The sequence below is a fragment of the Gymnoscopelus braueri genome, assembly GCF_963280865.1.
Source record: "Gymnoscopelus braueri genome assembly, chromosome: 2".
NCBI classification, from domain to species: Eukaryota; Metazoa; Chordata; class Actinopteri; order Myctophiformes; family Myctophidae; genus Gymnoscopelus; species Gymnoscopelus braueri.
This window is the reverse complement of record NC_137604.1, coordinates 7590494-7613631: the sequence shown is the minus strand read 5'-3', so window position 1 is coordinate 7613631 and position 23138 is coordinate 7590494. Positions and strand designations below refer to the sequence as shown.

The 23138-nt window shown below is 40.7% G+C and overlaps 1 protein-coding gene across 2 annotated transcripts in view; it reads left to right on the top strand.

The window, feature by feature from the left end:
• The window catches only part of LOC308100311 (CSC1-like protein 2), an 88841-nt gene that overhangs the window by 19243 nt on the left and 46460 nt on the right, over positions 1–23138 (top strand). For both annotated transcript variants that reach the window (XM_080449315.1, XM_080449314.1), the window contains exons 2-3: positions 13025–13262; positions 15680–15759. In XM_080449315.1, coding sequence (XP_080305441.1) covers positions 13101–13262; positions 15680–15759 — 242 coding nt within the window. In that variant the 5' untranslated portion in view covers positions 13025–13100. The remainder of the gene's footprint in view (positions 1–13024; positions 13263–15679; positions 15760–23138) is intronic.

The window sequence follows — 23138 nt, the reverse complement described above, 5'->3', positions numbered from 1 at the left end:
GAGATGGAAAGAGAAAAGGAGACAGAGAGAGACAGAGGAAGGGAACGTCATGGTGGACACAGGAAAGGGTGGAGAGAGATGACAAGGCAGTGGGAGATGGAAAAGGAAACAGATGGAGAGAGAGAACGATGGTCAAGAGACAGACAGAGAGAGAGAGAGAGAGGAAGATAACACACTATTTGTTTTCAGCAAACGTTTGTATGTTTCGTAACATATGTATTAATATTGGTTTGCGCTTCTTCTCCTCTGTTTGAGTTTTGTAACCTATAGTATGTGTGAAATATATTTAAAATGACATCCTCGTGCACGATGACCCGGCCATTGGTCATTGTCCCATGTCGTCTGTTCTCGTGTGAGTGATCACCGTCTTACGTCATTCATTCCGTGGACGGACGCTCTGAATCAGGGGGTCCCCAGACTTTCCAGCTCTAGAGGCAAAAGATACATTTTGGTGTCTCTTAAGAATTAAACACTTAAACCCCAGCATCTCAATTCTGAAAATAACCGATCTACACGCTTGTAGATCAACTATCTTCAGCGAAGATATTTCATTTTAAGTGGTTATAACCACTTAAACGGTATACTTGTTTGTTTGGAGTTCCTCAGGGCTACAGTGACTTTTCAGTTTTTGCTCTACATTAATAGCACATCTGCTATTTTCAGTATTTTAGGACATAAATTGACAGATAAATCTCAGCTATGCTCCTGCTTGGTTGGGTTGTAAGAACGTGGTTGGTCCGTGGTTGGTTTAAGGAGCTCTTTGGTAGGGATGGGTCAGAATAATCGAGATTAAAAAAATATTATAATAAATATATAGTTTTATGTATACATAAAAAAACAATGGATGAAAAAAAATCTGTTGCAAAGACTATATTGTCATCCTGTCATCCTGCCCATATACTACATTTTAGAGGATACCTAGTATAGCTGTAATATTTATTTATTCTCTATTGCGTTTACAGATAGTAATAAAATTTACTTTTGATACAAAAAATACACAAAGAAAGTGTGTAAAAGTGTGAAAAACATGTTTTTCATTTCACCACGTCTTTAATGGTTTAGTTACAATAAGATGCACAGGTCGAATATTCGAATAGTTGTTATTAATAGAAATATAGTAATCGAAATTTCATTTTGGGCACTTTTACACATCCCTACTCTGTGGTTGGTCGATTTATGTCTCTGTCCCACTTTCTTTCTTTTTGTCTTATTCAGGCTGATAGCTATCGTCGTTCATTTTATAGTATCCTCACCCAAGCAAATGAAAACTGACTATACGTGATAAATATGCATGTGCCCGCACATGATGTCCTGTCATTTACATGAACTCATTTACATTTAACATGAATAATTCAGTGTCATCCTAGACAAAAGAGGGGGCGGTGGTACACGGACACAGTGGTTAACGTGCCTCGACAGCCAAAAAGTCGTTATATAGTGTTCAATCTACGCTGCCAAAATGTAAAGGTTTAAATCAGGGGCCTTCAATGTTTTTCAGCTCACGGACCCCTTAGCTGAGAAAGAGAGAGATAAAGCAGGGACCCCCCATACATATACTGTATAAAAATGTGTTGCAGATTAAACTTTCTCATAGATTTCATAGATAGCTTCATAGACTTGTTTGACAGCACTGTCATCACTGTATGTTGCATTCATGTTAAAGGAGGAGTTCACCCAAAAAATATACTTATTTTCTATCAATTACACACCCCATGAAGCCTTGATTTCATGGATTTATTTTTGTTTATGTGGCATCCCTAAGACAATAATTTGATGACCGTGTGTATTTCCGGTAGGAGACACAAATAATCTACTTTGTGTCCCCTACCGGATACATTAGCCGGTAGGAGACGGGAATCAAATTATTAGCTTAGGAATGCCACAAAAACAAAAAAGAATCCATGGATTCAAGGCTTCATAGGGTGTGCAATTGATAGAAAATAAGTAATTTTTTGGGTGAACTCCTCCTTGAATGTGTATTTTCAGACATTTATCCACTTAAACCGCCAATACTTGATGAACTTGACCTTTGGCTCCGTACTTGGGTTGCTCCTTTTTCCCCTCTATAGCAAACCACTTTGCCGAAAATAGCCGATCTACAAGCTCACAACGCCTCGCAGCGCGAGGTGTTGTGAGCTTGTAGGTCTGCTATTTTCGGGCTAATGTTCCCCTCAGAATAGGGATGCTAGGGTTCAAGTGGTCAATGTAAAAACAAATATTCTACCACACAAAGATTTGGCGGCCCCCGTGTAGTAACTCTGAAGAACCCCTAGGGGTCCCGGACCCCTTGTTGAAGACCCCCTGGTTTATAGCACAGGGAACTGGTTTAACAACAGCAATGAGTTCTTCATTTACGGAATGGAGCAGGAATTGTGAGCAGAGAGAGAGAGAAGGGCAGTGAGAATCAGAATGGCTTTTATTTTCTCATCACAGCTTTACAGGTGGAAACAAGTGGGTTGAACTCTTTTTTTTTCTCGTACTAGCTCCATCATTTAGATTTCAGGGAAAGGCAAGAAGAACGGACATAGAAAGAAGAGCAAGGGAAACAACGATAAAAACAGTTCAAATCCTGATATAAACATATATGCTGTGGGGCAGAAACATGTCCAAAACATTAACTTTTCAGGAAAAAAAAACATGTTTTTAGAACGACACAATACTGCCTCATCAAAGTTGGTATGGTGACTTTGTACATTGTTAGATACTTGAATGTGCTTACAGTATGTTATCATCACTTTACCCAATTACAGCTCAAGTGGAGCTAGGAGGTTTTTGACCATTAATGTGGAGATTTCTTTCCATCTGACTTAGTCATTCTAACTCCACAAGTTGGGGTTTAGGTGTTTTTTTTCGCGACAGTTTGAGGATCCAATGGAGTTTTTTTGGTTTAGTCAGAAGTGCTTTTTTAATACTTTTCATTGGTTCAAATTGTGTAAAAACCCACACACAGACGTAAAGGGTGTTCAATAGCACTGATTTATATTTTTTCAAAAGTCGAAAAATGGAGATAGCTGGTTTCTGCTCGACAGCGACGATATAATAGTAACAGGTACATGAGGTGAAAAACAGCAGCAGATGCTGATGTGTTCATATGTTGCAGCATTAGAACAGTAACTGATACAGAACATATAAAGGCCTGACCACACCGTCGCAACTATAGTCGCAACTGCTTGCAACAAAACAGTTTTAAGGCCAGTCCACACCAATGCAACTCCTTGCAACTGCCAAGTTGCAAGGAGTTTGTTTTTGTCGCATTCCTAAGCCAATAATTTGATGACCAGTGGACCGGTAGGGAGCGGTTCCAGTAGGAGATACAAAGGAGACTCTTTGTGTCTCCTACCGGAACCGCTGCCGGTCATCAAATTATTGGCTTAGGAATGCAATAAAAAAAATAATATATATATATATATATATATATATACATGAATTCATGTCTTTATTGGTTGACAAATCGATAGAAAAAAAGTCATTTTGGGGCTGAACTATCCCTTTTTAGGGCATTTGTGCAAATTAGTCTCGCATGCAGCTGAGACATAACGTAAAGTAATCCATCATAAGTGTGTGGCAGGCAGGTATGGGTTGTGACCCGGAGCCAGAGGACCCGGAGGAACCGGCTCCAACATTGAGGAACCGGAATCGGTTCCATCACATTTGGAACCGTTTTCTGGAACCGGTTTTTATCTACGCTGTGTCAGAGGCTGGTTAAGGCTTTCTAATGTCAAGGACCACCTTAACTCTGAGAGTGTACAAATGGAACCGAATGGACCCGTACGGGTCCATTCGGTTCCATTTGTACACTCTCAGAGTAATGGTGGTCCAACCATAGTGCTAACCTCATAGTGCTAACCATGTAGTGCTAACCTAGTGCTAACCACATAGTGCTAACCTCATAGTGTTAACCATGAGGTGCTAACCTAGTGCTAACCTAGTGCTAACCACATAGTGCTAACCTCATAGTGCTAACCATGAGGTGCTAGTAACCACTCTCAGAGTTACAGACCCTGTTCAACACTGGGGATCCTGTTCAACAGTGGGGGAGTGGAAGTGGTGAAACAAAAACATATTATAGTTGATTGACACTTCATTGCGTCATTGCAGCGCTGAGAAAAGTTGAAACCAGTTCAACTTCGTTTTATTTTTTTGCATGTCATGGCCTGTGTCACGCAACCACAAGAGTCGGCCGTCAGTTTCTGTCTTCCATTGGCAGTGTTCATTTTGATTTTGTTTTAGTCATAGTCTTTGTGAATACAATTCCATATTTTATATTCATGTTTTTGTCATCTTTGTCATTTTAGTTTAGTTTTAGCTGACTTAAAGGACAACTTCGTTTTTTTTACAACCAAGGTTTATATTTTAGCTTGTAATTAAAGTAAATAAAAGATGAGTGTTAATTTTCTTTCATTTACTGCTTTCTATGCGGGGGCATTCGGGCAGGTGGCTAAATACGTCTTTTTTTACACAATAAAAAAGGTCCTGTGGTCTTTGATGGCCAGATGTGAGTTATTGGGGGCTAGAAGAGCTACTGTAAATAATAATAAAGAAATCGCCGGGTTATTGTGTAAAAAAAGACATATTTAGCCACCTGCCCAAATGCCCCCGCCCACTGTAAAAAAGATCGCAAAAATTGCTAAAACTATAGAAAGCAGTAAATGAAAATAATTTAACACTCATATTTTATTTACTTTAATGACAAGCTAAAACATAAACCTTGGTTGTAAAAAAACTAAGTTGTCCTTTAATATCATAAGATTTTAGTTGACTAAATCTACGGTTGATTTAGTTGACTCAAGTTTATTTTGGCAGGCTATGTCGGCTTTTTTTCCAGCACGACACCCACGCGCAGCCAAGCATAAAATGCCTCGTCTTATTAGTTCTTATAGTTCTAGTAGTTTTTATTTGTTAGTAGACATTGACTGGCTTGTCTTATCATCTGAATGCCGGCCTATTGGCCCACAATCACTGGCTACAGAGTCCCACCCAAACATAATAACGGCTGATCTACAAGCCCACAGCGCGTCGCTGCCTTGACGCTGTTGTGCGCTTGTAGATCTTCTACTGTATGTTCGGTGCGAGACACCGTTGTGTGACGAAACATAAACAACCGCATGCGTTTGTCCCGATCATATGTATGGGTTGTGTAGTTATCATTTATTTTACTCAAGGCTCCCAGAACTCCAGAACATGGGATGCTTTTCAGTAAAAGTGGTGGTATTCAGTGGTGTAAAGTAACTAAAGTACATGTACTCAAGTACTGTACTTAAGTACAATTTTGAGGTACTTTTACTTTATACTGGAGTATTTCCAATTGTCTATACTTTTACTTCTACTCCACTACATCTCATGAGGCAAATATTGTACTTTTACTCGACTACAATTATTTGAACACTTTAGTTACTAGTTACTTTGCAGATATAAATTATTACATTATAAAACATACATTAACCACTTTAGCCATATTTTATACCTAGGCTATTTGAAAATAGCAGATCTACAAGCTCACAACGCGTCGCATCGCGACGCGTTGTGAGCTTGTAGATCTGCTATTTTCAATGTTCAAACATTTTAGTACTTTCTTTTCAATACGTTTGTACTTTTACTCAAGTAAATTTTGAATTCCGGACTTTCACTTCTAACGGAGTCCTTCAATTACTGAAGTAAAAACATGCGAGTACTTTTTTTCCACCACTGGAGATAAGAGGTTTCTGCCCGAACAGCAACGGTCTGTAGATTTGATTTATTTAGCTCTACTTTTAATGTCCCCTCAGGGGTAGAAGTGTCCTCTGCACTTGACCCATCCTGAGCAGCACTGAGCAGCCACGCCGTGCAGAGCCCTCCCTAGGGAACAACTTCACTTATTATTATTAATGCCACTGCCTTGTATTCTGGGATCCACACGGACTCTGAGCCGTTTTCACTAATAATAGGGTTTAACCCATTAACCCATTAAGACCTGGAACAAGGTTTTGGGGCACGGTGGCGCTCATGCATTGAAGGAGGCATGAGCTCGGCCCTGGCCTCCCTAGGCTGGTGGGGGGAGTGTAGTGCCCAGGATCACTTAGCAAATTGGCACCGGGTGAAAAAAGGGTTACAAAATCTTTTTAGAAAGACCTGGAACGCATCTATGTCACTTTTTGATTTGAGCTAAAAAGCATTATTTTACACATTGGCTATTCAAAAATAGCAGATCTACAAGTAGCGCGGCACCGAGTACCGCACTACGAGCTTGTAGATCTGCTATTTTCGAAAAATCGTGAAAATGTGTGCACATCTTTGAATATATATTCTTTTAACGCAAACATTTTTAACTCAAATCTTTGCTTCTGGGGGGTCCCTGGAACAACATATTTTGAGATGGGGGTCCGCGGCCAAAATACATATCATTTTGGGGGTCCTTGACATGAAAAAATTTAGCACCACTGATATAGAAACATATGTTTTTCAGAAAACTGTTGTGATTGAGAATCGGCCTCAGGTATTAATGGGTTAAGATCTGAGGCTGATAAAAGAAAAAAGTTTTCTGAGAAACACTTATGTTGGTGCAGTGGTGTGTTCAAAACCTTTTCACGTCAAGGACCCCCAAAATGATATGTATTTTGGCCGCGGACCCCCATCTCAAAACATGTTGTTCCAGGGACCCCGAGAAGCAAAGATTTGAGTTAAAAATGTTTGCTTTAAAAATATATATATATTCAATGACGTGCACACATTTTCCAATTTTTTTTCCAAAAATAGCACATATACTGTACAAGCTCATAGCGCTATGAGCGCCATAGCCTATAGCTCATGAGCTATGAGCTCTATGATCTATACAAAGATAGGTTGAAAATGGGTGAAGTGGTCCTTTAAGTATATGATCTATTTTGGCCATAGTAGATTATTTATTTTGATTATTGGTAGCGGTCAGACATTGTCAAAACATGTCTTTGTATATTTCAGTAATAGACTTTGTATGATCAATTTACCAGGTATTTGTCGAATCTGCCCGACGCAATGTTTGTTTACAAATCATCAATGTTTGTTTACAAATCATCAATGGCAACTACTATATGACACTGTGTTCTAATGTCATGATAGTGAGTGACAGCCCCTACTGTGTGATGGTGTGAGAGGCAACCAGGGGACTAGAAGGACACACACACACACACACACGCACACACGCGCATGCACACGCACACACACACACACACACACAGAAAGGCAAGTTAACGGCGATTCCACAGGCATTATTAGCCTACTGGTAAACCACCCCAGTCGTCGTGTAAATCACATTTCCTTGAAGCAATGTAGGCTCAGTGGTTCTCAAACTTTTCAGGCCGCGACCCCCCCTCAAAATAATTTGAACCGGGGGGACCACCCACCCTGACAAGCACTTGGAATTGTAGGAGTTGAGGCATTATATTTAGTTTGACTCGGTTCCACAGATAATAGCAGATCTACAAGCTACCTTGCAGATGGGCTATTTTCTCTTTTTTACCAGGTTGCAGACCTGGTCTCTATCTACACCCCGGCTAGTGAAGTGTTTTGTGTGACTTTTTCCTCATTGGCTGGTCCTTTAGCCAATGAGGGCTCAATATCCTCTCAGAATATGGGATCTAAAGACAACCCAAAATACTGTATGTATCTCTATGGTAAATGGCCCGGTTCCTCACTTTCAACGTTACCTGCCATGTTTTGTGATTCACAAAAGTTAAGTAAATATACTTAGTTGGTGTCTGTGCACATTATGATGAACATACCAGTTGCACTTTGAAACCATTGTGGTCTGTCTGTCTGTCTGTCTGTCTGTCTGTCTGTCTGTCTGTCTGTCTGTCTGTCTGTCTGTCTGTCTGTCTGTCTGTCTGTCTGTGTGTCTGTCTGTGTGTCTGCGTCATCATCAGTTCACAGCACAAGGCATATCGTTGCTGTCGGGTCAGAAACCCTGCATCTCCATAATTCCCACTTTTTATGTTAATAATAACAATAACAGGTTCTTCTATTTTCCCCATTCTCCCCGTGTTTGTTGGTACATTACAATGTTTTCCAGTCCGACAGAGAGACTACATAGCGGTACAGCACGTAGCGTATCCCAGCAGCCAAACTCAAAGCACTTCATTAGATGAAAAGGCTTTTAAAACGATGGCTGCTGGTGTTCTGCCAGCGTGGCTTTTAGAGGCCGTCTGTCTGTCTGTCTGTCTGTCTGTCTGTCTGTCTGTCTGTCCCGCCAGTCAGTCCCTCCCTCCTCCTCACTGCAGACACACATCCATCAGAGAGAGAGACAGACAGAGAGAGAGCGAGAGAGAGACTGAACTCACCACTCACTCAGGAACATTTCACTTTCATCACATCATCACTGTTGTTGGGGGTGGAAACCAGGGGTGGGAAAAGTGCTCAATTGTTAAAAGGAAAAGTCCGGAATTCAACATTTACTTGAGTAAAAGTATTGTATTCAAAATATACTTAAAGTACAAAAGTACTCATAATGCAGTATGTCCCATTTCACAAGTTTTCAAATGTCTAAAATGTCTAAAAATCTTTTGAAAAGAGACGATCTACAAGCTCAGTCACAATGTGTCGCATCACGACGCATTGTGAGCTTGTTGATCGGCTAAATGTATATAGGGCTGAAGAGGTTAATGTATGTTTTGTAATAATAATCTAAATCTACAAAGTAACTAGTAACTAAAGTTTTCAAATAATTGTAGTGGAGTAAAAGTACAATATTTGTGTGGTAGTGCAGTAGAAGTAAAAGTACAGAACATTTGAAATACTCCAGTAAAGTAGAAATACCTCAAAATTGCACGTAGAAATACCTCAAAATTGCACTTAAGTAAAGTACTTGAGTAAATATACTTAGTTACTTTACATCACTGGTGGAAACCCAAAAAGTTTCATTTCATAGTCTTAGCCTTTTCTTAGTGTGTTTTCCTAATAACATTGATTTTCTTTTGTTGTTTTCTCCTCTCCCCCATGTAAAGTGTCTTTGGTAATGGGTACTTAGAAAGGCGCTAAATAAATTTGAGATATTATTATTATTAAAATCGTTACATTTCAGGGAAAATAAATGTAGTATCCAATGTAGTTATTATTTAGTCACACACTCTTATTAATACTTTTCATCAGTTCAATATTTATGAAAACCCACTCTCACTATAGCTGATTTACTGTGAGCTTGTAGATCCGCTATTTTCACTATTTTATGCACGACACTCCTTTATGACAAAGAAGGGCATTCATTTACGGGTAAATAAATAACCAACATAAAAAGTTTTCAGCACTGACTGCAGTATATCTATGCAGCATCGATGCCAAGAGAGAAGCCATTGATTCCTGCTCAGTCATGATATGATAACAGCTGAATGAAATGCTACTGATTTGTCTCAATGTAATGTAATTAAAACCACCGAAGGTTGGCTGACAAACATCACCCCACCCTGTCTGTCTGCCTGCCTGTCTGCCTGTCTGTCTGTCTGTCTGTCTGTCTGTCTGCCTGCCTGTCTGTCTGCCTGCCTGCCTGTCTGCCTGTCTGTCTGCCTGCCTGTCTGCCTGTCTGTCTGTCTGTCTGCCTGCCTGTCTGTCTGCCTGCCTGCCTGTCTGTCTGTCTGTCTGTCTGTCTGTCTGTCTGCCTGCCTGTCTGTCTGTCTGCCTGTCTGCCTGCCTGTCTGTCTGTCTGTCTGCTGTACTGAAGGATAGCTTTTAACCCATTAAGACCTGAGATCGATTCTACATTAATGTCTTCTAAAATCCTAAAATCTTTTGTTTTAAACTTATGTTGCTATAATATCAGTGTTTCTCAAACATTTTTATGTCAAGGACCCCCACAAAATGTTATGTATTTTCGCCGCGGACCCCCATCTCAAAATATTTAGTTCCAGGGACCTCCCAAGAAGCAAAGATTTGAGTTACAAATTAGTTAATTATTATTCGAATTAGTTCGAAGATTTGCACTCATTTTCACGATTTTTCAAAAAAATAAGCAGATCTACAAGCTCATAGCGCGGCACCGAGTGCCGCGCTACGAGCTTGTAGATCTGCTATTTTTGAATAGCTAAAGAAATCTTAAAATGACACACATGCGTCTGTCATTGGCACTTGAGTGGAAAGTCCAAGAGCCTCGTTAGAGAGAGAAAGTGGGGCATTTGCCCAGGTGTGCAATTTCACACCAAAAGGATAACATGTAGAAAAAGTCCTGGGGACTTTGTTTCCATTGTGGTCCTTTTGTATTCAATTCATCAGCGGAGCATAGAATATTGACGCGTTAATGCATGTCATCATCAAATGCAAATATATTTACACAGGAGAAAAAGGAAAAACAGTGGCATCATTTCAATGGGAATTAAAGGACTAGTTCACCCCACCCCAAAAAAAAAATCCTATCGATTAGTCACCCCATGGAGACTTTGAATTCATGGATATTCTTTAGTTTTTTTAGAACGTTTTTTTTTTTGTAATTTGATGACAGGCAGCGGTTCCGGTAGGAGACGCAAAGAGTCTCCTTTGTGTCTCCTACCGGAACCGCTGCCAACCGGTCCGCTGGTCATCAAATGATTGGTTTAGGAATGCGACAAAAACTAAAAAATATCCATGAATTCAAGTCTCCATGGAGTGACTAAAGAAAAAAATACATTTTTTGGGTGAACCATCCCTTTTAACACATCGGGTGCCAGAATTTTATAATAACAGATTTACGTTCGGTGCCAGAAATCTCACCGTCTGCAACGCTGCGCTGTTCAGAGCTGTGGACTCCACGGCGAGCACACGCACGTAAACGATGCATGCGTGCACAGCAATGGATGCTCCTGGCTAAAGCCTGGAACAGCAACATGTCTCACGCGAGTCACCATTGCGGGAGCGATCGCGCATCGAGAATGACTCGTTTTGCCCACTGTAAAAAGTTAAGGAGATACAGAGGTTTTTAGCAAGGAGATAGAATGGAAGCGGATGGGAGCCAGATTTTTTGGCACGGTGATCCATCTGTCCCTTACTTCTTAGAGTGTTCATGGGTGATTCCAGGGCTGCTCCAGCCCCCCCCCCCCGTGTGGAAAAAAAAAAGAAAAAAAAAAAAGACTGAAAACACGGTTTTAACCGTGTTCGGCACCAAAGCGCTACTCTGTGAAAACACGCTTTGAACCGTGTTTGGCACCCGATGTGTTAATATCCATTTGTAGTTTCCTGACATGCTTTTTCAGGCAGGCCAGTGTGGAAAGAAACCAATGATTCACATCTTTTAATGTACGATGGTGGCAGGGCATTCAACACTGTGGTGGCAGAGTTTTTGTCCGCGTGTGTGGAGGAAAATATTAGTAACTAAGCACATAGTTATCATTATAATAACTGCATTTACCCGGCAGTGTATCCAGTGTGTAGTTATTTTGGAGAAGTAAACGTGTGTCTATAGTGACCTGTGACCTTGACCTCTGACCTAAGCTAGCTGCCATGTGTTCCTGTCCATACAGCTAGCTGTCAGAGTTATACATACTTTGTGTTCAGTGGTGTAAAGTAACTAAGTACATTTACTCAAGTACTGTACTTAAGTACAATTTTGAGGTTATTTTTTGATTTACTAGAGTATTTCCAGATTTCAGTACTTTTACTTCTACTCCAATACTCCAATACAATACATCCCAGAGGCAAATGTTGTACTTTTACTCAACTATAATTATTTGAAAACTTTAGTTACTACAGTAGTTACGTTGTAGATTATTATTACAAAACATACACTAACCACTTCAACCCTATATACATTTTGGCCATTTGAAAATAGCCGATCTACAAGCTCACAATGCGTTGCATAGCGACGCATCGTGAGCTTGTAGATCTGCTATTTTCAAACATTTTATACATTTGAAAACTTGTGAAATGGTACTTTCTACTTTCTACTTTTGGTACTTTAAGTCTTTAATCTTACTTGAAACAGAGTAATTTCTACATTGCGGTATTGATACTTTATTAATGTGAGTACCTTTCCCACTACTGTTTGTGTTAGCTTTTGTGACCAAAACATTGATGTAAGAACGTTGTCTGGAGCTACAGTGTATAAGCTGTATGTCTGACAGGAAATGCTTTGGGTCAGACAGGATGTTCCATTCATAGAAGTTCTGTCATAAAAGGTTGATGTCCTCACAATTATAGTCACACACGCACACGCACACGCACACGCACACACACACACACACACACACACACACACACACACACACACACACACACACATGTTGCGTGTGTGTGTGTGTCACAAGGTTGTAAGTTGGTCATCAGAGGGTGGATGAATGTCACTCTACAGGAATTAGTGTTGGTGACACCAGTTGTGTGTGTGTGTGTGTGTGTGTGTGTGTGTGTGTGTGTGTGTGTTTGTGTGTATGTGTGTGTGTGGGTGTGGGTGCGGCAGACATCAGGTCTGAGTGAGTTACTTGTATTTAGTCAAGGTTTCCCCGTCCTCCATCACGAGACAGACAGACAGGAAATGAATCAACAAGCAGCAGCAAATAGAAAAGTCTTCAGCTTTGATGTCAAACAACAAAAGTATTGGTAGCAAGATGTACTTCAAGTACCAAAAGTAAAAATACTATTTTTTTCAGAAGTTTTCAAACTTTTTCATAATCTCATTGGTGACTCTTATTATTTTTTAACATAAACCAAAAATGGATTCAGTTCTAAAAGGAGCTGGCTAAACAGATTGTGTTGTTGTGCATCTCTTTTTTTTGCGGGTGGGGAGTAATATGTAATATAATATATTACTCTTGATTCCAAGTAATAAGTAATATAATATTATTATTATATGTAATAAGTGAGCCGGTGAGCAGGTTGGTGCATTGCATGGTTTCCTCCGCCATCGGTGTGTGAATGTGTGTGTGTGAAAGTGTGTGTGAATGTGTGTGTGTGTGAATGGGTGAATGTAATGCACAATCTATGTAAAGCGCTTTGGATAAAAGCACTATATAAATGCACCATTTACCATTTACTATAATTATATCATTAAAAATAAAAATATCCCTAATCTTCCCATCCTCATTGACACTGAAATCCTCTTGTTGTTCTTCTCCTGCAGGTTGTGTCCGGGACGATAAGGATGAGGCGCTAGCAGGCTAGCACAAGGCAGCGCGTCGCGGGTTTGATAATACATCATGTATGGAGGCGGGCCGTCCTGCGCGGGCCAGGACAACTGCTCCACCAACAATGAGTCCAAAGACTACTGCTACTCGGCCCGCATCCGCAGCACGGTGCTACAGGGCCTGCCCTTCGGAGGGGTGCCCACCGTGCTGGCGCTCGACTTCATGTGCTTCCTGGTGAGTCGTTTTACACCTTTTTTTTTAGCGCCCGGATGGCGCAGTTGGTATACATGGATTAACCCATTCGATCCGGGAACGCATCTGTGTCATTTTGGATTTCTTTGGCTGTTAATGCACATAACCAGTCGTCCAAATGGCGTCCTCTGCATTTAATCATCAGATAAAGGTGTTCATAATATCAAGCTAAAGTAAAGTACGACCACACATGCCTCTGGGGGGCGCTATACGGTATCTGGCATATCACGTGATGGTCTGGTCCGCACGCTCCTGCAAGATCTTTGCGTGACTCTAATTGGAGGGTTAGCCGCGAAAAAACTATTCACGAAAACAAACAAACAAACAAACACACACACACACACACACACACACACAGTGGACAGGGCAGAGTACATGGCCCAGGTAGCCCAGTGTGCATCGCTGCAGGCAGGGTGCAGATGTGTGCTGTGGCCAGCGGTGTAAAGTAACTCACCAGTGGTGTAAAGTACATGTACTCAAGTACTCTACTTGAGGTATTTTTACTTTACGGGAGTATTTCCAATTTTCAGTACTTTTACTTCCACTCCCCTACATCTCAGAGGTAAATATTGTACTTTTTACTCCACTACAAATATTTGAAAACTTTAGTTACTTTGTAGGTTTGGATTATCGTTACCAAATATATATTAATCACTTAATCAAGATCTATATATAGTTTAGCTATTTGATCCGATCCGATCTACAAGCTCCCAACGCGTTGCATTTTGAGCTTGTATATCTGCTATTTTCAAAAGATTTTTTATACATCTGAAAACTAAGAATACTTTTACTTTCGGTACTTTGTTTTACTCAAGTAAATTTTGAACACCGGACTTTTACTTGTATTAGAGTATTTCTATATTGCGGTATTGATATTTTTACTTATAGTAACACATGTGAGTACTTTCCTCCATCACTGCGGCTGTGTCTTCATGAAAGGCTGTGTTTGCACAGAGGTTATACGTGCTGCTGGCTGGCATCGTGCGGGACGCGGGCGGCTAATTGATGGAAAAATCCATTGTGTTAAAAGGAACAATGGATTGACCCGCTGTGTGTGTGTGTGTGTGTGTGTGTGTGTGTGTGGTGCATTTCTAATGGAAGAGGAACCACGGTGTGTGTGTGTGTGTGTGTGTGTGTGTGTGTGTGTGTGTGTGTGGTGCATTTCTAATGGAAGAGGAACCACGGTGTGTCTGCAGCATCAAGCCTGGCTCTCCATTCAGCACGCTGCATCTGTGTTTACACTGCATTAACCCTTTAAGACCGGGAAACGCATCTGTGTGCCATTTTAAGATGCCTTTGGGCTATTCAAAAATAGCAGATCTACAAGCTCGTAGCGCGGCACTCAGCTTGTAGATCTGCTATTTTTGAAAAATTGTGAAAATGTGTGAAAATCTTTGAATTTACATATTTTTTTAAACAACATTTGTAACTAAAATCTTTGCTTCTGGGGGTCCATGGAACAACATATTTAGAGATGGGGGTCCGCGGCCAAATACATAATCTAAAAATGTTTTCTAAATCCTAACAGTATGTTGCTATATCAGAAGCACAGATCGGAGTTAAAAATGTTCACTTTAAAACATAATGCGCACATTCAAAGATTTGCACACATTTTCCACGATTAAAAAATAAATAAATAAATAGCAGATCCACGCTATGAGCTATTTATTTTATAGCCAAATAAATCTTAAAATAACACAGATGCGTTCCCGGTCTTAAAGGGTTAACCTCACCATTCAGCTCAGAGGAGGAATCCAATGGCATTCTGGAGATGAATGAGAGGCAATTAATGAAACGAGTGGTTTAAAAAGTCCTCCTATATTAAAATGTCTGAGAGGGCTGGTGGATGGTGGACCAGGGCTGTCACGATCATGACATTTAACTTGACCAAAATAATTGAGATTAACGTTTTAATTGCGTTTCTGTCGTTGACAAGCTCAAAACGCTTCACATTTTTTCTGCTATTTCCACTATTTTTGAAAATGTTTGGAAATAAATAATATCATATCATTTTTCTACATGGAAACGATTATGATGATTATGACGATTATGCAAAACATAATTGTGATTATCTCAAATAAATGTGATTAGACGATGATGTAATAATTGGGACAGGCCTAATTGTAACATTTGGACTTGCGAGGTGCACCATTGCGCCGATCCAACACAAAACTTTCTAAACGGTGACTATTAAAGTGGTATTGCTACTTTTACTTACTAAATCAGAGTACTTCTTCCACCACTGACCTCCACCTTTGTGTGTGTGTGTGTGTGTGTGTGTGTGTGTGTGTGTGTGTGTGTGTGTGTGTGTGTGTGTGTGTGTGTGTGTGTGTGTGTGTGTGTGTGTGTGTCTGTGTGTGTCTGTGTGTGTCTGTGTGTGTCCGTGCGTGTCCGTGCAGGTGCTTCTGTTCGTGTTCTCCATCCTACGGAAGGTGGCGTGGGACTACGGCCGCCTGGCACTGGTCACCGATGCCGACAGGTAGGAGGAGCCTAACACACACACACACACACACACACACACACACACACACACACACACACACACACACACACACACACACACACACACACACACACACACACACCGTCTCTCATTGGGCAGTTTTGTTGTTTTAAAGATGTGTTCTTCAATCCCTTCCAGGTCCATCCTGGATTCATGCTGCTGTTACTTTCTGTCATTAATGTCATTAGCGTTTGACTTCGGTTGTTTGCTTCTATTTCTATTGATTATTGTATCACCATATCTCTTCTGGTCCCTGGGGAGCCGGATTGTTTTCCCCAGGAGGCTTAGTGAGGACTTGGCTTGTGATTGGCTGAGACAGGGGTGTGGGGGGGGGGGGGGAGAGAACTTCACCCAGCTGATGGTTGCTCAGATGGCTTTGATGAGCGCAAGAGGCTTGCTTACTAAGAAGGAAAACTTGAGGAAGGTTGAAGTGAAAAGTGGATAGAAGGGGCCGGGGTGGTAGTACCTGCCCACCACAGCGGAGGCTGTGGGTTCGAATCCACCGTGGTGCATCTGGCTTTGTCGAGCGTCTTCTGGGGAAGAACTAATTGGCTCAACGACTACATTGGGGAGAAAAAGGGGTTTAAAAAAATAAATAAAAGAAGGGGGCGGGGACACTAAGGGGGAGGGGCTCGTCTAGGTCACGTCAATAATGTCAATGTAAACTTGTACTCGGTAGGGCTGCACCACATTATGAAAACATACCATATGCCATAATAGTGTGGAATATTGCGAAGATGATATGATATATGATATGAAGTAAACAAATATTGAGTTTGAATGTCTTTCTGCCTTAGGCTTTCTACTATTAAACATACAGTAGAACCCAGACAATGAAAAGCCTACTGCGTGCACACACTGAAAAAATCTGAGGAAGAAATAAATGGATTACTGTATATTTCCATTCCAACAACACGGTTGTCTGAAAACATTGCACCTGGCTACAGCTGCTATTGACAATGAATATAACGGCACCGATTTAGCTTCAATTTAGTTTCTCCCCTTAAAACATTTAGTTCTAATCTAAACGAAAACATCATTTATAAAAGCCGGTGCGTAGGCAAACAAGTGCTCAACAATAAAAAGAATACGCCCACACACTGCTGAACAGCATGGTACAGGAGCCAAATGTATTAAAGAAGCACCGTTTCGGTCACTGAGTTACTTGTATACAAATATTTGGGTCATGATCAACCAATAAATGAAGACATTTACAATACACAAGTAGGTCCTGCTGTCACACATTGAGAGTGGATAAATATACATGACTGTGTATACAACGAACCATATATCGAGTTCACTCAACAGGCAAGCAGTTCTAGAAAGACTCGAGAAATTATGGGAGGGCAAATTAGGAACCTAATAACCCTTGAGACGTTATGGCAAGACAATTATAGCATCACGTTTAGTAACAATTCATCATAAAGCCCTTTGGGATGATAGGGTTTGTTTACCTGGATTGTTGAAATGAACAAAAACCTGAAGAACAAGTTCAAAAATCTCTTTTTGCAATATGCATATTGCACATGATGATCCATTTTCTATAGACAATATTATTGTACAGCACTACTACTCAGTGAGGCAAACATAGCGACTGCAGCGACTTAACGTTAACGCCAACGAAAGCTGTTTATTATGTGTTCTGTTATATATATATATATTATATTGTGCAGTGCCCATGATTCCTCAGGCAATGTTTTAATACATTTCTCTTCCAGTTTTGCTGAAGGCCTAGCATTTCCCAGATGGCCTCTCTACCCACTCAGCTGTGGCGGCCATGTTTGTTGATTGTTATTGCCTTTTATTTCATCATCTCATCATTTTATGACTCAGTTTTTTCAATCAAACGTGTTATTATGATAATAAGAGGTTCAGGTGTTGGAGACTGGGGAGGAAACGTAGGATTAACAGAAACAGAGGAATGATTGAATGCGGTGGTAGAAAGTAACTAAGTACATTTACTTAAGTACTGTACTTAAGTACAATTGTGAGGTATTTTGTACTTTACGTGAGTATTTCCAATTTCCAATACTTTTACTTCTACTCCACTGCAGCTCAGAGGCAAATATTGTACTTTTACTCCACTACAATTATTTGAAGACTTTACTTACTAGTTACTTTTCACATTATGATATTATGAAACAGACATTAACCACTTTAGCCCTATTTTATAACTAGGCTATTTGAAAATAGCCGATCTACAAGCTCACAACGCGTCGCACCGCGACGCGTTGTGAGCTTGTAGATCGGCTATTTTCAAATATTTCAGTACTTTTACTGTTGGTACTTTACATTTCGATGGCAATACCTTTGTACTAAGTTTAGAATTCTGGACTTTTACTTGTAACAGAGTTAGGGATGGCAAAATGGAGACATTTTATTAACCGATTACCGTTAGGCCTTAACGATTAATTAATCGATAACCGTTAAGATTTATTTATTTATTATTATTTATTTTTTAATGGCCAAAATGCGTTTATTTTTAAAGGCCAAGTCTACACAGTTTGTTTTGTGTCTCCAGCAGAGTTTCTAGTGTCTCCATCTCTCTCTGGAAGAGGTTGCACATGAACTCTGCAGCCGATTAATTTTAATCGTTAGTATTAATCGGTTGGCGATTTAACGGCGGTTAACGGTTATCGGTTGGCCATCCCTAAACAGAGTATTTCTATATTGCAGTATTGGTACTTTTACTGTAAAGAATTTGAGTATTTTTCCACCACTGACTGAATGACTGCAATTTCAAATCCCAGCATGAAATTCCCTCTGTCAGTAACTGTCACTGAGGTGCCCTTGAGCAAGACACGCTGTCAGAATTAAATGGTTATCTGGAGATAATGTGTCTAGAGCCGGTTCCCCATTTTGTAGAGTCCTCGATATTTATGTGGTTAAAAAAAGTTTTAAAATCAATTTGAAAATCTTAGATTTGATGAAGTGCATCTGGCTTGCTGAGAATTTAAATATTAACACAATTGGCCGTGTTTGTGGGAGGGAAGCCAGGCGGAGGGGGGGGGTGATATTTGTCACTGTATGTACTCCTAGGGGGCTGGGGGGGGCGGAGCCTGTCAGCGAGGAGTGTTGAACGGGAGGAGTAGCAGCACAGACAGAGGGGCTACATGACTCACTGAGCCAGTAGGGTACAACTATGAAGAAAAAAACAGCTACTGTAAAAAAAAGAATACACAAATAAAGAAAAACCTCCATGTCACTGTCACGATGAATGTCAGAGGGCTGTGTCAGCTCTCTCTCTCTCTCTCTCTCTCTCTCTCTCTCTCTCTCTCTCTCTCTCTCTCTCTCTCTCTCTCTCTCTCTCTCTCTCTCTCTCTCTCTCTCTTACATTACCCAGAATCCCTCAGCTAGCTGACAGTAGGGAAGGGAACAGAGCCATGGTGACGATAGAGAGACTCTCTGGTGACTGTTTCTTCTGTGTGTGTGTGTGTGTGCGTGTGCGTGTGTGTGTGTGCGCGCGTGTGTGTGTGTGTGTGTGTGCGTGTGCGTGTGTGAGGGCGGGGGTTGTTGGCTGTTTGCCTGCTGACTCAGAGAAGTCAGTGCTGGCAAACCTTACCGTGGCATTAGCATACCATGGCTGTAGGGTGGAAACCTTCCAAAACCATTGCTTTTCTGCATAATATGGCATAACAAAAAAAGCAGAACCTGTGTTCCAATGGATCCAATGTAGTTATCATTTAGTCACAAACTCTTGTTAATTATTTACATTGGTTTAATGTTCATAAACCACTAAACTGAACAGAACTTGACCCATTCAATCCGGGAAAGCATCTGTGTCACATTGGTTCTCAAAATGGGGTCCTTGGGGGGATACCAGGGGGTCCCCAGCTAAAGTTGTTAACATAGCGTCACAATCATTTTAACCCTAAGACCTGAGGCCGCTTCTAAACATTTTCTAAATCCTAACAGTTTTTTGGAAAGAAATATTAAAAAACCAATGTTCACGATTTTTCAAAAATAGCAGATCTACAAGCTCATAGTGCGGCACTCGGTGCCACGCTATCAGCTTGTAGATCTGCTATTTTTGAATAGCCAAAGACATCTAAAGTGACACAGTGCCAGGTCTTAATGGGTTAACCATTATGTTATACTTTGGCTATTCAAAAATAGCAGATATACAAGCTCATAGCGTGTGACTTTGTGCCGCGCTATGAGCTTGTAGATCTGCTATTTTTTTTTAAATCATGAAAATTTGTGCAAATCTTTGAATATATATTTTTAAAGCGAACATTTTTAACTTAAATCGTTGCTTCTGGTGGGTCCCTGGAACAACATATTTTAAGATGGTGGTCGGCGGCCAAATACATATCATTTTGGGAGGTCCTTGACATGAAAGAGTTAGAGCACCACTGATATAGAAACATACGTTTTGTCAGAAAACTGTTAGGATTTAGAAGACATGTTTTAGAACCGGCCTCAGGTCTTAATCTCTGTGTACACAGTGTCAAACTGAACACAGCGGTCTGACGTGTTCGCTTTATGTATAGTATTTACTCAGGGATGTACTCTCACATCGCGTCCCACACACACCACTCCCCAAACTCCTTCAACAGGCGGTCGTTCTGGCCCTCATTATCTTTTCACTCTTGTCCGTCCGTCCGTGAACAGCTAACCTCAGGCACTGCACATTCCCAGTAGGCCAAGGAAGAACCTCTGCCCCAATGTTTTCAAATTGGCCTCATGGTGGCGCTACAACAGTCCCCCCCCTTGCAGACTCACTGACTTAGGCCTGTGTTCGTGTGAAGTCCGCAATACGCAGTAGTTCTCAAACTTTTTTGTGCCAAGCACCCCCAAATGTATACATATTTGGCCGCGGACCCCCCCATCTGAAATTCTGTTGTGCCAGGGACCCCCAGAAGAGAAGAATATTCAAACACTTTCAAGATTTTTCAACAAAAAATAGCAGATGTACAAGCTCTCAGTGAGCTTGTATATCTGCTATTTTTTAAATAGCCACGGTAACACCCTCAGGGGGTCCCCGATCCCCACTTTGAAAACCAATGCGCTAGGCTAGGGCTTGAAGGCTGTCTCATTTTAAATGGGTAAGTCAGTGAGGCCCTTTTATGCACCCGTCCCCGTAAGTCAGCATCGATGCAGACTCTGGCTTTTAGGGAATTACCCACGGCTCACAGCGCTACCAGGGGAATCCTCCAAACGTCAATCATCTACTGTAGCATGCAAATTAGTCACGCATCGCATCGTTAGCAGTGCTTTCTCACCGTTCATCAAAGGGAGGACCAAATGGAGGAGATATATTTAGCGGAAAAATAAGGGAAACACGAAATGAGGAAATGCATACAGGAAATTATGGAAAAAACATTTCTAATGAACGATATTACAACAAACCCTAATCTATAAACACATGAAAAGGAACAGAATAATCAGCAATCAGCAATCACAGGCTTTAAAGCGATGGCTGTAAATATTTAAGAATACGGTAGTAAGAGTTTTAAACGTCATGAATTTTGCAGTGGTGGAAAAAGTACTCAAATGTTTTACTTGAGTAAAAGCATCAATACTGCAGTGTAGAAGTACTCTGTTACAGTAAAAGTAAAAGTCTGGAATTCAAAATGTACTTGAGTAAAAGTACAAAAGTAGCAGATCTACAACCTCACATCCTGTGAGCTTGTAGATAGGCTATTTTCAAATAGCCTAGGGGTAAAGTAGTGCTAAAGTGGTTAATGTAGGTTTTATAATATAATAATTTATATCTCGAAAGTAACTAGTAACTAAAGTTTTCAAATGTTCGTAGTGGAGTAAAAGTATAATATTTGCCTCTGAGATGTAGTGGAGTAGAAGTAAAAGTGCCGAAAATTGCAAATTCAGTACAGTACTTGAGTAAATGTACTTAGTTACTTTACACCACTGTCCTTTTATACCATTTGGAGGCCTTGCAGCTCCTCTCAGCCTCGAGCACGTACCAGCATGACGTCACTTAAGTCTGTAAGGGTTCAGGGCCTGAGGGTTTAGGGTTTAGGGAGGACGTTTGGAATTTGGCCGTGCTGTCTCTTTGTTTTTGGGTGTGACGTGTAAGAAGCTCCCCCGGGGAACACGGACCCTGTTTCGGTTCCACCCCCCCCCCCCCAGGTTCAAACTCATGATAGTTGCAAAAGTACTAAATGCTGAACGAAAATGTGTCAGTTAGGGTGTCATAATGTCACATGTAGTGAGTGTGACGCTCTCCTGAAACGGGGTGATAATATCTGGAAATAAAATCACAGCTCTAAGTGTACAAATACTAGCGGGTTTGTCCAAGAAAGTGTTTTTGTTTGCAGTGTTTGTTTTTATTAGACAAGTGTTCTCTCACTTTCACTTATGAGATTATAAGACTCAAGACCAGATTACATTACTTGGATATGTTATACTGTGTGTGTGTGTTGACAGGAGTGCACAGAAATAGCCTTCCACAAGGATGATACTGTACGTCTGTGGCAGGGCTGTCTGTTCTGTGTGTGTGTGTGTGTGTGTGTGTGTGTGTGTGTGTGTGTGTGTGTGTGTGTGTGTGTGTGTGTGTGTGTGTGTGTGTGTGTGTGTGTGTGTGTGTGTGTGTGTGTGTGTGTGTGTGTGTGTGTGTGTATCGCTCTGTCTGTCTCTGTGTCTCTGTCTCTATCTCTGTCTATCTGTGTCTGTCTCACTGTGTCTCTCTGTGTCCCTGTGTGTGTGTCTATCTATCTGTGTATGTCTCTGTCTCTTTGCCTCTCTGTCTGTGTGTGTGTGTAGTACATGAGCAGTGGTTGTGTGTGTGTAGTACATGAGCAGTGGTTGTGTGTAGTACATGAGCAGTGGTTGTGTGTGTGTGTAGTACATGAGCAGTGGTTGTAGTGGTCTCCCTACTCTTCCATTGAGACATCTAGACTCTGATTATGTCTGGTAGGACACCTACTGGTGGACAAGTGGTACTGCCTGAATATTATGGATTCATTACAACACTTTGTTTCTGTTTCATAACAACGTAACATACCGGCAAAAGCTTTCCACCCGACAGCATCCATTATGCATATTTACACTGATGTTATCCATAGCCACTCACTCACTAGCTCAATGCTCTATAAATAACCCATATACACCATAATTGATTGATGCAATCTATCAATAACTGATACAATGAATGTATAAATAATGTATAACTTTTACTGTAGCCTACTTTTAACGAAGACCTTCTTATGACCAGTGGTGGAAAAAGTACTCACGTGTTTTACTTAAGTAATATTATCAATACTGCAATGTAGAGGTACTCTGTTACAAGTAAAAGTCCCAAATTAAAAATGAACTTGAGTAAAAGTACAAAAGTATTATTGGTATCAAAATGTACTTAAAGTACCAAAATTGAAAGTACTAAAATGTTTGAA